At 40.4% G+C, this 13,659-nt stretch overlaps 1 protein-coding gene across 1 annotated transcript in view; it reads left to right on the forward strand.

The window, feature by feature from the left end:
* The window catches only part of ATP7A (ATPase copper transporting alpha), a 2,674,176-nt gene that overhangs the window by 418,850 nt on the left and 2,241,667 nt on the right, over positions 1-13,659 (forward strand). Inside the window, exon 3 of the mRNA XM_044057744.1 lies at positions 4,856-5,345. Coding sequence (XP_043913679.1) covers positions 4,856-5,345 — 490 coding nt within the window. The remainder of the gene's footprint in view (positions 1-4,855; positions 5,346-13,659) is intronic.

Genomic DNA, 13,659 nt, shown 5'->3' on the forward strand with positions numbered 1-13,659 from the left:
AAACATGCTGGAGGGATAGGTTCCTGACCCAGAGACTCCCCAGACTCTGGAATAGATTGCCCATACATGTCAAGCAGAGTGCCTCTTTGGCCCTCTTCAAAAGGAACTTTGACGATTGGATGGGAGAAAAGAAATTCACCCTGGGGATCATGTCAGTTGCCCTGCTAGACAGGGGTCCAGGGAAGTAAATAATGTGGGAAGAAATAGCCAGGGAATTGTTATGGCTAGGCTTATATAGGCCCTAGGGCTGACAGCCTAGTACCAACCTATGAACATTATCAGAACGTGCAGTTCATAATAGAGGACAAAGAGAAGGGATATGATATTTATTCCTGACCCTGCCCTTTCAGCATTGAATGGTACTTCCATTTCCACCACAATAACAGAGATGCATGGATCTGTCCCACTGCATTCCACCCTACTCCACTCCACTCCATTGTGTGGTTCTGGAACTACTGTGGGACTTTGTCTCTGAGACTCAACATTGAGTCCTTGATATCATCTTTGGAGCTGTCTTGGGCAGTTCCATTTTCCGTGTTGGAGACCTTAGCCTTCAAAGCATCTGGGACAATCTCTTCCTCAAGGCCTTCCACCCTGTCAGGTGTGGGGCTCCTATTCCTTACTCAGGCTGTTTCCATCCTTGACAGGGATGGCATGCAGGTTGAAGGGGGATATTTAAACTCAAAGGATGTTGGTTCCACATTTGAGGTTATGGAGAGGATGATTGCTTCTTCACTGAGAGCTGGGCCTCAGGCTCTACTAGTGTTAACTCTGCCCTTGGACACCCTGTTTGTTGCACTTCTGCCCACTCATTCCGCCACAGGTCATTGTCTAACTACTGGTATCAAGAGATCTGCTCATGTACTGATCCACTGGTCTGAGGACTCTGAAAACCCACAATCTGATGCACAAAAAAAAAAGAGGACGTGTAAGAGGAGACACTTACATACGCCACTGGAATATGTAACATTGGACTTCGATGACAGAGAGGGATCCGCACAGGATATTGCCTTTGCTGAGATTTTAGAACGCCTGCATAATTGGTACCACATTTTGGATGAGGAGGTCCTGTTTGACTCTAGGAGATAGACACCCTGTATATCTGGAGTGCTTTCTCAGGTAGGCAGTCTTACTGACTTGTCCGTCCAGAAGTTATAGCACAACCATGACTCGTGTGAGACTATACCTTGGAAGCCAGATAAAATCCTGAGGCCTCCCAAGGACAGGCAATTCTTGTTGAATATTCCATTGACCATTTCCATTATTGTGTTTGCTGCCACTAAGAAAGAACTGAGTGAAAATATGGCTACAATCCATCTGCCCTACAGGGAGTTTTGGGTAATGGACAGGTTAGGGAAATGGGCATATGCTTCTGATACTTTTGCAGTCAGAGAACTGAACTGTGCTACACACATGAATAGATTTCTGCGGGACCTGACGTAAACAAGGATTATAGTCTGAAAAGACCGCTCACAACAGATTCAAGGAAACAGACCTTGAATACACTGTATAGCATCACTGATATTTCCATGCTGCTCATGCACAATTCAGTTGATGGAGCAGCCCATATGGTGGGGTCAGGCATTTGTATGAGACACCTTGTCTGGCATTGCTTAGATAATTTTGCAGACTATTTCAAGGCTTCTTTGACCAATATCCTGTACGATGGATCCTACTTATTTTGTGCAATTGTCAAGGAATAAATGTAGAAGAGTGAGCAGGAAGTCGAGATACTTTCTGCCATCAGGATATGATTTGAGAACCCCCAGAACCAAAAGGGGCCTAGATCCTAATTTTTTTGAAAATCATGGTGTAACCCTTCGAGTCCTCTTCTGACAGGAGAGACCAAGGCAGAGGAGGCCCCTTTAATGGGCACAACCCCAAAAAGTTGTGGACGTCCACAAAACTAGGGATATTGTGGGTCATTTTCCAACTGGCAGCAGACTTGTCCTTGTAGGGCTACCCGACTCCTCCCCTCTGGAGGCAGTTGGGGGTCATCTATCCCTCTACTCTGTGTGGATGGCCATCACTTGGGACTCCTGAGTGTGAAGCATACTGTACAGATGCTATTACATACCCTTTCCAAACATATCCCGACTATCTTTCTGGCCTCTTTAAAATTACCACGCAGTTATTTAAAAGCAGCCAAAAAGAAAGCTTTATCCTAACATCAAGCCATCTAGGAGTTCCCACCAGACCAGATAGGATCAGGGTAGTAATCAAGACTCTTTTTGGTTCAGAAAAAGAATAAGGACCTCAAATCAATCTTGGACTTAAGCCGTCTCCATCTCAACAACTTTGTAAAAAAAAGACCCCATTCAGAACAGTCAAGTGTATTCTGTTCTGCCGAGTCTTCATGCAAACTAGTGGATGTGCTCCATGGATCTCCAGGGTGCTTGCCTACACACACAGTTTGTCAATGCATCCAGGAGATTCCTTCAGTTCTGAAGGGAGCCAACCATCATTGTCATTTCAGAGCCCTGCCCTTAGGTCTCACCACAGCCCCTTGCGGGTTTACCATATGCATGGCAGTTATTGCAGCTCATTTGGAGCTTCATGGGACAAGCAGTTTTCCGTGTCTGGATGATTTGTTCCTCGTGGCCAGAACAGTGAAATCCTTGGTAATGTACAGAGACTTTTTGTCTCCAGCTGGATACAGTGCATCATGCCTTTCGTCCCCCAAATAGGGTTCAAACCCTACATGCTTCAGTTCACACCCTTCTTCAGTGTAACAGACATCCTGCTTTTGTAGTTCTCTGGACAGTGGGCCTAATGGCATCTTGTATTCTAGTGGTTCAGTTCACTCGTTGTTACATGACAGTTACAGTGGTTACTGTTATAGTGGTTACTATGAGCTCAGTGGTCTCAACTTATGTATCCTTCTTCTCCAGTCATTGTGACCAACAGTTGCAAGGATTATCTAACATAATGGATTTTTTTCTCTTCTTATTTGTTACAAACTGTAGACATTAATTTAATTAGGTAGGAGGTGATTTCACAAGTGTTATTTCACTAAATTGCAGCTCTTGGATGTTTCATTGAAAATTAGTGAAGGGGTTGGAATTGCTGCAAGAAAGATACAGTGATCCCATAGTGACCTATATTATCAGGTGTGCAGGATACAGCTCCCTGCATTGGTGGGGGTGGGGGGTGGAGAGCAGAGATGTTTGTTTTTTCAGTCAAACGTCCATTTGATAGTCTGTCTGACCACTGAATGTTTTTTTTTACACTAAACATTTTCTTTATTCACTCAGTCTGTAGAGTGCTGGCAAATGGCTTTTAAAGGAGTTAAAACAAAGAAAGCTAAAGCCATTAACAACATTTAAGTACCTCTTAGTAATCATGTATTGCAGTCCAGTATCTCCAGCTGTAATCAAGGTTTATTTCACTGGGTTTTGAGGTACAAAGTCTGAAACTAAATATTTTTTATGTACAGCAGATTAGTAATATTTTTTCTTGTCATATATGTACATAAAATTGATTTGACAGCTGCTAATAAATCTTTGAAATTATCAGAATGAAATTCATGGAAGCACATGACCAAAGAGCTTCCAGCCCTTTTATTTTTGATATTTTTATATATTTCAGTCTTACCTTAATGACTTCTAGCAATCTAACATGTATAAAAGAGAAGAAACTACTAGCATATATCACCTAAAGTATAAAATGGTATAAATTTTCTGACAGTGATATAATCAAATTTACTGACTGCATAGTTACAGGAAATGCAGTAACTACAGAGGATCATTCCTGGTTGGTCAGTTTTATGTAGTTAAATATATCAACTGCTCTCACAAATAACTTTGATCAAAGTAGTCCTGTATATTTTCAACTCTTTTATAAGAAATCAAAAGTGTTTACGTAGATGTATCCGTGGATTGTCATCCTAAATAGAAAGGGCTACCATTCATAAGTAGTTTTAATAATATGTGAAGTAATATGTGAAGTAATCGCTGAATATTTGGTCACAAGATACATTTGTTGTTTACTTGTTAGTGGTATTATTACTAAAATTGTGAGATAAAAAAGTAGTTGTTCCATAAACTGCTTTAGCTAGCATGTAATCCTTATTCTGGCTACTATCGTGAGTGTAGGGGGAAAAGACATCGGAAAAGGAATAACATCAACTTCTGAACATATGTATTAATGTCATGGCCTCCTTTAAAAAGTTTCCCTTTTGTTATCCATAAGGAAGGAAGGCAATGAGATGTGGTGGGTGAAAACTAGAACCATTTAAATAATTCATTGAAAGGCAGGGATTTCCATAAATACTAATAAAAATGAACGAGCCAATACCAGAAAGAGCATCATATAAGAAGGTATAATTTGTTGACATACAGTGAATCAAGGAAAAGGATAACATAAACTGAAAATGTCTCAAGAACTTTCAGTAGTTTCATGTATTATGTTGCTAGTAATAGACCATTAAATGTTGTTGAGACATTTTCTATTAGGTGTGTTATCCACTAACCTGGACACTGCCTAATATGTTGCACTCCATAGTAACTTTTTACAGCTTGCTTTTTAAGCTATCATTTCACTGTATAGAATGAAATAGTTTAAGGATTTTTTTTGTGTCTTGTTCTTGGTCTTTCTACATTATAATATCATAATACAGCATGCAGAAACAGAAATCATTCTGAATTTCTTTTTTTTTTGTTGTTAAACTTATGAAAGTGTGCAGCACCTTTATGTAGAAGATGTCTAGAATAAAGCTGATACAAATACAGTGTAGTAAAGTTAGCTTTGTGTATTAGCTACCTATTTTTGAAATGTGCATGTATAAACAAGTGTGTAGTCTGATGCTAAATATTGTAACTCTCTTCCTATGAAAATCTGTTATTGTATTTTTAAGGTATCTTTGGAAAAAAAGATTGCAGAACTTATTTATGATCCCAGATCGCAAACACCTGAGAGTCTGCGGGAAGCTATTGATGACATGGGTTTTGAGGCATCTCTTAATAACCTGGATCCAACTCCTGTGTTAACAGAGACCGTCTTTCTCAGCATTCCTGCTCTGACCGCTTCATTATGTGAACAAATTCAGAATGTGTTCTCAACACTTCCTTGCATTCTAGATGTGAAATTGGATGTTGAACAAAGGAGTGCAACAGTGCTGTTTATTCCTTCTTCTGTGACTATTCCTCAGATTTGCCAGTATATTCACAATATGAACTTGGATGTTACGGTGCTGGAGAAGGACTTGACATTGACTGAAGAAACCATCCAGAACCAAAGCAGTGAAGCTGTGGTGAAGATGTTGGTAGAAGGGATGACCTGTCATTCTTGTAGTAGCACAATTGAGGGAAAGATACGTAAACTTACAGGTGTCTCTCGAATAAAAGGTATAGTTCTTGCAGCTAACTTTTTTTGCTTACCATTTCCTGTAATCATTTTGGCCACATTTTCAAAAGTTTTATTTATGATTATACTGTGACAAAATGTTAATGTTCTGATATTTGCTGCTCATCCAGGATTATCTTTTGCTTTAATTGGTACGATAATAGCTGAGTCCATGAACAAATGTTAACTGCCATGTACAGTTACATCTGTGCACGAGTGACTAAATCAGCAAGTCAGTCTTTTTTTTTTTTTTTTTTTTTTGCATAGGCAAACTTACATTTATATAAATGTAAACAAACCATATTAAAATCAACAAGTCAGTAATGTTGCCACCCGTCCCTTTATCAGTGGGACAGTCACAGGTTGAATGACCTCATCCCACTGCCCGCTGTGTAAAGCAGTGGGACTTAAGTCCCACTTTTAAGTAACCCCGAATCGCCATGGAAAAGCCGCAAATACTTCATTACATCTGAGTGATGCCTCCAGGTGCATTTTCCGTTAACTCCTATTGACTCCTCTAGGTGTCAAATATTGCTTGTTCATATTTGCATCAATAAATCCAAAACCATGCTATGTACAGTGTTTTAAAATATTTCATCTTAAAGCTTACATAATGGCAAACTCAGTTGCATTAATATTTGACCTCTGTCTAGTGCAGTTAGAGATATTAATTTTGTTTTTATTATAGTAATTTATATAGATATAATTTTCATATTTTTCTAAATATCTCAACAACCAAGTAACACAGACAGAACTCCTTAGCCTCATATAAAAGCATTCAGCTAGATGAATACAATTCTGCTGACATTATTTATGTAAATTGAGTGGTTGCTGAGATAATGTAAGTTGTTTACAAAATATTACAAAGTAATAATAACTGTGTTTACTGTGACTTATAAAATTAAGTTTAAGACCTAGAACCTAAAGAATACTTCTTCTTCTTTCGGCTTTTCCCGGTTAGGGGTCGCCACAGTGGATCACCTGTCCGCTCATGATTGGCAGTGGAGTTTTACAGTGTTGAGTTGCCAGCCTGGCGCCCAACCTTCCACAGAAGGCACACACACACACACACACACACGCACGCACGCACACACACACACACACACACACACACACACACGCACGCACTCTCACCTAGGGCCAAGTTAGAGTGTCCAATACACCTGCAGCATGTCTTTGGGATGTTGGAGGAAACTGGAGCACCTGGAGGAAACCCACACGACCACTGGGAGGACATGCAGACTCCGCACAGAAGGCACCCCAGCTGAGGATCGAACCAGAGAGCCTCGTGCTGTGAGGTGACAATGCTAACCACTGCACCACCGTGGCTGCCCTTAGAACCTAAAGATTACCACTACTCAAAATTTGTTTGTGCTGAAGGGCTTGCCATTTATACTTCTTTCATAACCCCTGTGGCTCCAGAGATATGAACATCGGTCTCATGGTGCAATGATCTTCCCATAACTAATTCATCTAAATCTTAAAAAGCCTCTTCCTGTTCCACATCTGATGCAACCTGCAGTAAATATATGGCCTGAAGGAGCATATGTTATTATCAAGACCTAGGCATGCTATTTCAACTTTAGGTCCTGCACCCGAGGTAGATAACATGCCCTGTAAAATGTGAACCATCTACTACAGTGTTACTGTGCTACATTTAAGCAAACTCAAGTTCAAGGACAAATATTTCTGCTTTAGTGGTGATTGACCTTATAGGCTATAACCTGCTAAACTGAAAACATATAAAACTACCTAGCTCTCCTCTATGTGACCAAGCTTAAACAGTGGTAATCTGAGAGGAAAAGATGGACACACGACTCATGGCTGGGACAATAAAATGTAACTTATATAACATCATACAGTTACAGTACTTCACTGCAGGTTATTTGTATGTGTCATTCAATAATAGGAAAAAGTTAAAAGTGGAAAATAGAAAAGTGCTACTACTGGGAAATTAAAATGTTTCAGTGGGGAAGGTACAATATAACTGTCCATATGCCAGATGTAGGAGTTCTAGTCTGAGAAAATCTGTACTGTAGTGAGCTACTGGTATCTCAAGAAGGTAATTCATTTTACACTTAACATGTGGAACTTCATGTGCCTGCTTATTCCCATCATGTGATAATTACTCCTTGGTAGGAGAATGTTACAAGGCCCAAGCTAACTGTAGAAAGCTACTGAGCCTCCTTGCTCCTAGACCCCTGGCTATACCTCTAGTCCTTGAAATCTTGGACGGTGTGTTTGCTGACATCTTTGCAGCTCAGTTCTCTTCCCCCTGCTTCTAGGAAGTCTGATCACTTTTACATGGTGCTTGAGTCCCACAAGCATACTATAATAACCCAGTGGCAGATCCAGCTGTGGTGTGTGCAAAATCCTCCAGGGAATCATCTGGGCAGGCATCCAAGAACCGCTTGCCAAATAATGGAGAGAGTAGACTCATTGACTGTTTAGACAAGAAAAGATACAATTCAGCCTCCCTGTTGGTAAGAGCTCTAAACTGTCAGTTCCACATGCTGAAGTACCTTGAGTCAGTGCAGAAATAAGTAAAAACCAAGATGGAAGTAATACAAGATAATAGCCTCCAGATGGGGGGCATCCAGGGATTGTTCAGTGTAAGCCTCCAGGTACTCACTAAAATTTGGCTATGATACATTGGATGCATCTTGCAAGATGGCTGCCATGAGTGGTCTGTGATGAAGAGACATGCCTGGATGAGGACTCATCCCTTTTCAGTCCATGTTAATGCAGAACTCCTAAATGTACCACTGGACAAGGAGTATCTCTTTTGACTCTTAGCAGAGAAGGTGTTTGAGAGACTGCACAAAAAGGGGAAACCGGTGAAGTCTGCTAAAGAATTCTGTTTCTTCCCTGCAGTAGATATAACAGGAACTAACTACCTCAGTAAGTGCTGGCTCTTTCCTAAACCACCCATGGGAAAAGGGTCAGGTATCATGGAAAGTGGCAAACAGACCAGAATCTTTCCCAGGAAGTTACTGTGACTGTGTCCAGCACTTCCCTCCTTCTCCACAAAACCCACCTCAACCCCATCCCCGCCTTCTCTCCTGGGAGGAAGACTCACCTCTTTCCCTAAACATTGTTAACAGATCACCCAAGACAAATGGGTACTGCATATTATCAAAAAGTGCAAATCCCTTCATATTTCAAAAATGTTCCCCTTTTTAGGCAGTTCTCACCCCTCTAAAACTACCAAAGGGACTGGTTCTACCTCTCTCACAGGATCTCGTACATCATATTCTGTCCAACCAGTCCTTCCAGGAGGTGCAGGCACAAGGTGCTACTCGTGTCTTTTTCTAATCTCCACAAAAGGGGGAACCCCAAAACGCATTCTGGATCTTGCAAGACTCATCAAATTCCTGGTAGTACCAAAATTCAGAAAGTTGACCCTTCAAAAAATTTTGCATCTTATTTTCCCAGAAGCCTGGATGGTGACTCTGAATTTAAAAAAACAGCTATTTTCATGTTCCTGTTTTGAAGGAACACAGGAGATTCCTTTGTTTCCAGGCAGGGGAATTATCCTGCCAATTTTGTGCCTTACCATTTGGCTTATCTACTGCACCCAGAGTATTTGCCAAATATCTGGCAGTAGTCATTGCTTTTTGCAGAACAGGAGCAGTCCATATTTGTCAGTACTTGAACAATTGTCTGATCCAGGCTACATCACCAGCAGAACTTCTAACAACCATGCAGATAACCATGGATTGCTTTCAGAAGTTAGGACTTGCCATCAATATCTAGAAGTCACAACTCACCTGGTGGAAGATCTTTATTTGGTCCAGCAGAAGGCCTTTCTACCAGAGGGCAGTGTTTTGTTGCTCTTGCAGTATCTCATGAACCTGCATAGCAAGCAGACCATTACTTTTAAGGGAATTTTTAAGGACCCTAGCATACATTGCTCCTTGCATCCTAATGGTCCCATTTGCAGAGCTGCACATGAGAAAACATTGCTGCTCACAACAGCAGCACTCACTAGAAACAGCAGTCTCTCTCTTACCTTGCCTGTAAAAAGAAATTCTGTGGTGAGAGGAGAGCGTTAAAGCCAAACGTGGAACCCCTTTCCAGCTCCCAGAGACTGTTCAAACCTTAGCCACAGACAGCTTGGACGTAACCTGGGTAGCACCCCTGGATCAGTTCAGAGTACATGGAATGTGGGACAGACATTTATCAACACAGCACATCAATATGAAGGTCATGATGGTAGTTGTTTTGGCATTAAGTGCATTCTGATAAAGACTATTTCCAGGACTAATAAAGGCAGCACCGCAGTGATGTGGTATATTAACAAACATGGAGGAACTCCTGTCCTGCCACCTTTATATGTTAGCTGTGGAACTATGAGTAGTGGCTCAGTGATTAGGACTCACTCCCAGAGTTTCATGCATACCAGGTCAAGCTATCCTAATAGCAGATGATCTGAGCAGATCACTTCTAGACCCCAGTGAATTAATGTTGAAATGGAAAATTTTCCAAGACCTGACACACAAATGGGGTGTGCCAGAAATGGATCTTTTTGCTTTGCCAGAAACAGCCAAATCAGCAAGTTCTGTTCAGTGACTCCACAGAGAGGGATGTGGAAAAATGACCCCTTCTCCTTCAACTGGACAGACCTTTTTCCTCTCTGTACCCTTCCTCCAGTATCCCTTGTCTCCCGAGTATTAAGGAAAGTGAGGGCAGACAGGCCAAGGATGATAGTGATGGCTCCTTACTGGTCTAGGGCAGCACTGCTTCTCCTTCTTCCTAACCCTCAGCAAAGGGGAGAATCATGACACGCCCTTCCTTATGGACCTGCTAACACATTACAAGAAGTCTGTCATTCATCCCAACCTGAAAACACTCAAACTGACAGCTTGGTAATGGTTACTGATTCCATCTAGGCAGTCATTTTTAGAAGGCATGTTGTCTATACTGAAAAAAAGCCAGAAAAATTAAGTACCAGGAAATCATATGTGACTAAATAGACATTTTTTTTTGTCCGGTGCAAGGCTAATGGTATTTTACCCACACCAGCTACATTGGAGCAGGTATTAGAATACCTCTCTCTTCTCTACAAAGAAGGCTTTGTTATTCTAGTATAAAAGTGCAGCCTTCAGCTGTATTTGCCTACCTTCCCATGTCCACTCTGGCATATGTTAACTTTCATATGAAATGATTATTCAGAGGGTCTTACATCATAAACCACCCAGAGATGAACCTGCACCCTGAGATGAAATTACGTTATGTTGTGGAAAACCTATCACCACTGCCCTTTGAGGCAGCAGCTTCTGCACTTCTAAAATTGCTAACTTGGCAGACACCCCTGCTACTGGCATTCACTTAAGCCAGGTGTATGTATGACTTGCAAGCCCTGATGTGCAAAAAGCCCTTCCTCATTTTCTACAGGTATAGAGTTACTTTGAGAACTAAATCTTCCTTCTTGCCCAAGGTGGTGGCAAAGATCTCCTTAAGCGAAGCTGTTCTCAGTGTATTCTTTCCTAATCCACAGATTGAGGGAGAAAAAATGTCACTCTTTAGATATACACAGACAACTATGATTCTGCTTATAAAGGGCAAAATTTCCTTACCATCTGTTGGTAGATTTTGCAGAAGGTAAACAGGGCAGATGGTTGCTAACTGTATTTCTTTTTATTGCCCTCAACATGGTAAACAGATCCCCTGGAAGAGTTAAATTTTAGTCAACAACAGCAAAAGGCAACCTCTCAGCCTTTTTGAAAGGGACTCCTAAATAGATCATCATAAAAACAGACACTTGACACCTCTGTACACACCTTCACCAGAGCTAGAACTGAGTTCACCTCTGCCATTCTGAATCCCTACTGTCCCCAACTTATGCCAGCCTTCTAAATAAAAAGCTATTGGAGTCTTCCCAAGACTTGGTACTGCAACATTGACTATGATGAATATAGTACATTTGTGTAGCTGACTTACTGTAATTGTAGGTGCTCAAGCAGGTCAGTGTTGCAGTACCTCTTTCATCTCTCCTACCCCTATTGTCATTTACCCTGTGGTTGGGGTGTGTACCTACTCGTGCACTATTCCCTTCTCTCTAACTATATGCTTCTTTAGCACATGGACTCCAGCTGTCAGCAGGGTCAGTGGGATGGATCATGCTGCACCTGAGGAACATAAGACTTCAGTATCTCAGACAAGAAAGATCTGAAGATGGTGCTGGATGATGTGCCTTTATACCTGAAAGATGTCTGCTAGATGGGGGATGGTAAAAGACTTTGGTATTTCAGTTGACTATAGGCTTCAGCATGGCAGAAGTCCCAAGACTTAGTACTGAATATTTTTTAAATACTTTATTAACATCACACATTTCATAGTGACATGACTACACATTTAATTACAAAAGAGAAAACAAGCCATTATTGTTTTTCCTCTACATATTATAAAAATATGATTTGTTGTTTTAATTATTCAGTTTAACATTACATAGATTGCTCAAGTCCTGCCTTCCGTGGAATGTCACTCCTGAAAATTATTCTGCATGTATTGCTCTACAGATTCCATTTATTTCTATGTAGTTTACTCCTTCCCTTTTCTGAATAACAATTTTGTTAGGTTTTACCTTTTGATTTCCATTTTCTAGTTGTTGCATTTCGTTTGTGTCAGTCAGTATCCTTTGATTTTCATTTTCTAGTTGTTGCATTTCGTTTGTGTCAGTATCCTTTGATTTCCATTTTCTAGTTGTTGCATTTCGTTTGTGTCAGTCAGTATCCTTTGATTTTCATTTTCTAGTTGTTGCATTTCGTTTGTGTCATTCAGTATCCTTTGATTTTCATTTTCTAGTTGTTGCATTTCGTTTGTGTCAGTCAGTATCCTTTGATTTTCATTTTCTAGTTGTGGCTTTTTTTTTGGTAGCCAATAGCATTAAATTAGCAAGGCTTTACTGTATCTTGACAGTTGGGTTTCTACATTCCAGCTCAAAAGTTTTCTCAGTTAAAATAATTTTCTTCCTCAACATTTCTGACAAAATGGCCTGTAGGGATTTTATAAAATGTATCAACCCATTACATTCATAGAATATGCGTTCCCAGGTACCACACCTCCAACAATTGCTATCTACCATTGGAAAATTTGTCTGACATTTACTTTGGGTATAAAAATACCATGTAAACATTTTTATGAAAATAGCATAACCCTTCTAGATTTTGTTCCATAGAGCCATAAAAATCATCCCATTATTTCTTTGTATTTTGCCTTTCCAATCTAATTTCCCAGTCTTTTTCTAACCTCTTCTGATTGGTTGTTATAGTTACCCTACATTATTTTGTATGATCTACTAATAATTATACTTTTTACCACAGCTTCTGTTCTACACTCTAGTATAAACTCAGAGATGATCTTTCATTTAACACTTTACTGTCCCTTTCTCTATGTCTGTACTGTTATCAGTCCCTGGTAAAGAAGGCAATCTTCAACCTATAGTTTCTTTGCCTGGCCTCGTCCAGCTGTATGACTTTTCCCTTCCTAGTTAGCTGCTTCCAGTACTTTGGTTTCTTTACTAATTTTTACCAATAAATCTAGCTCCCCTCTTGCCTGTTTTCTGTACTTCTACTTGCAGTCATCCCTATTGATAAAATCTCTCTTCTCCATTCCCATGTTTGTGTAATTCTCAATATATGTTGTGCTTTTTGTACATGTGTTATTCTGAATGATTTTTACTTTTCTCTTTATGGGCTTGCATCCAAAATCCTACTCTCCTTATTTTGTGAACTCCACCCCCCCCCCATTTGAACTTCATTTCTTTCCATTTTGATGTGTAGCCTTATGCTTGTGCTACGTGTGTGAGCCTTACATGTGTAGCTGTAAAATATCTCTTCAAATCTGATAATCCTAACTCACATTATTCTGTGGAAACAATTTATCCCACTTAACTCTTACCCTCTTTCCCTCCCAAATAAATTCCTTCAATTGTTTATTAAATATGGGTCACAGCTTCTCCTCTTCTTGATAAAAAGTACGCCTGACCCTTGTATACAGTAGTAAAGGGACTGAAAATAGCATCAGTGGTGCAGTAGTTAAGACACTTGCTTTTGGTGCAAGAGGCTGTAGGTTCTTTTCCCACACCAGGTAGATTGATTGCTAACACTGCTGTACAGCATGGGGGGGTGCTGCATTCCTGCATGTACCTTCCTTTGAATGAGATGTTAAATCAAAACCCCATCTGGTTGAGTTCATGGTAGCTCAGGTAGATATAAAAGATCCCATGGTACCTATCGAAAAGAGAAGAGGGAAGTTCGCAGATGCCCTGGCCAAATTTCCCCTAGTGCTATAAATACCTCCTCAGGTCTCCCC

Source organism: Protopterus annectens, chromosome 15.part0 (assembly GCF_019279795.1).
Source record: "Protopterus annectens isolate FY-2018-M chromosome 15.part0, PAN1.0, whole genome shotgun sequence".
Lineage (NCBI taxonomy): Eukaryota > Metazoa > Chordata > Ceratodontiformes > Protopteridae > Protopterus > Protopterus annectens.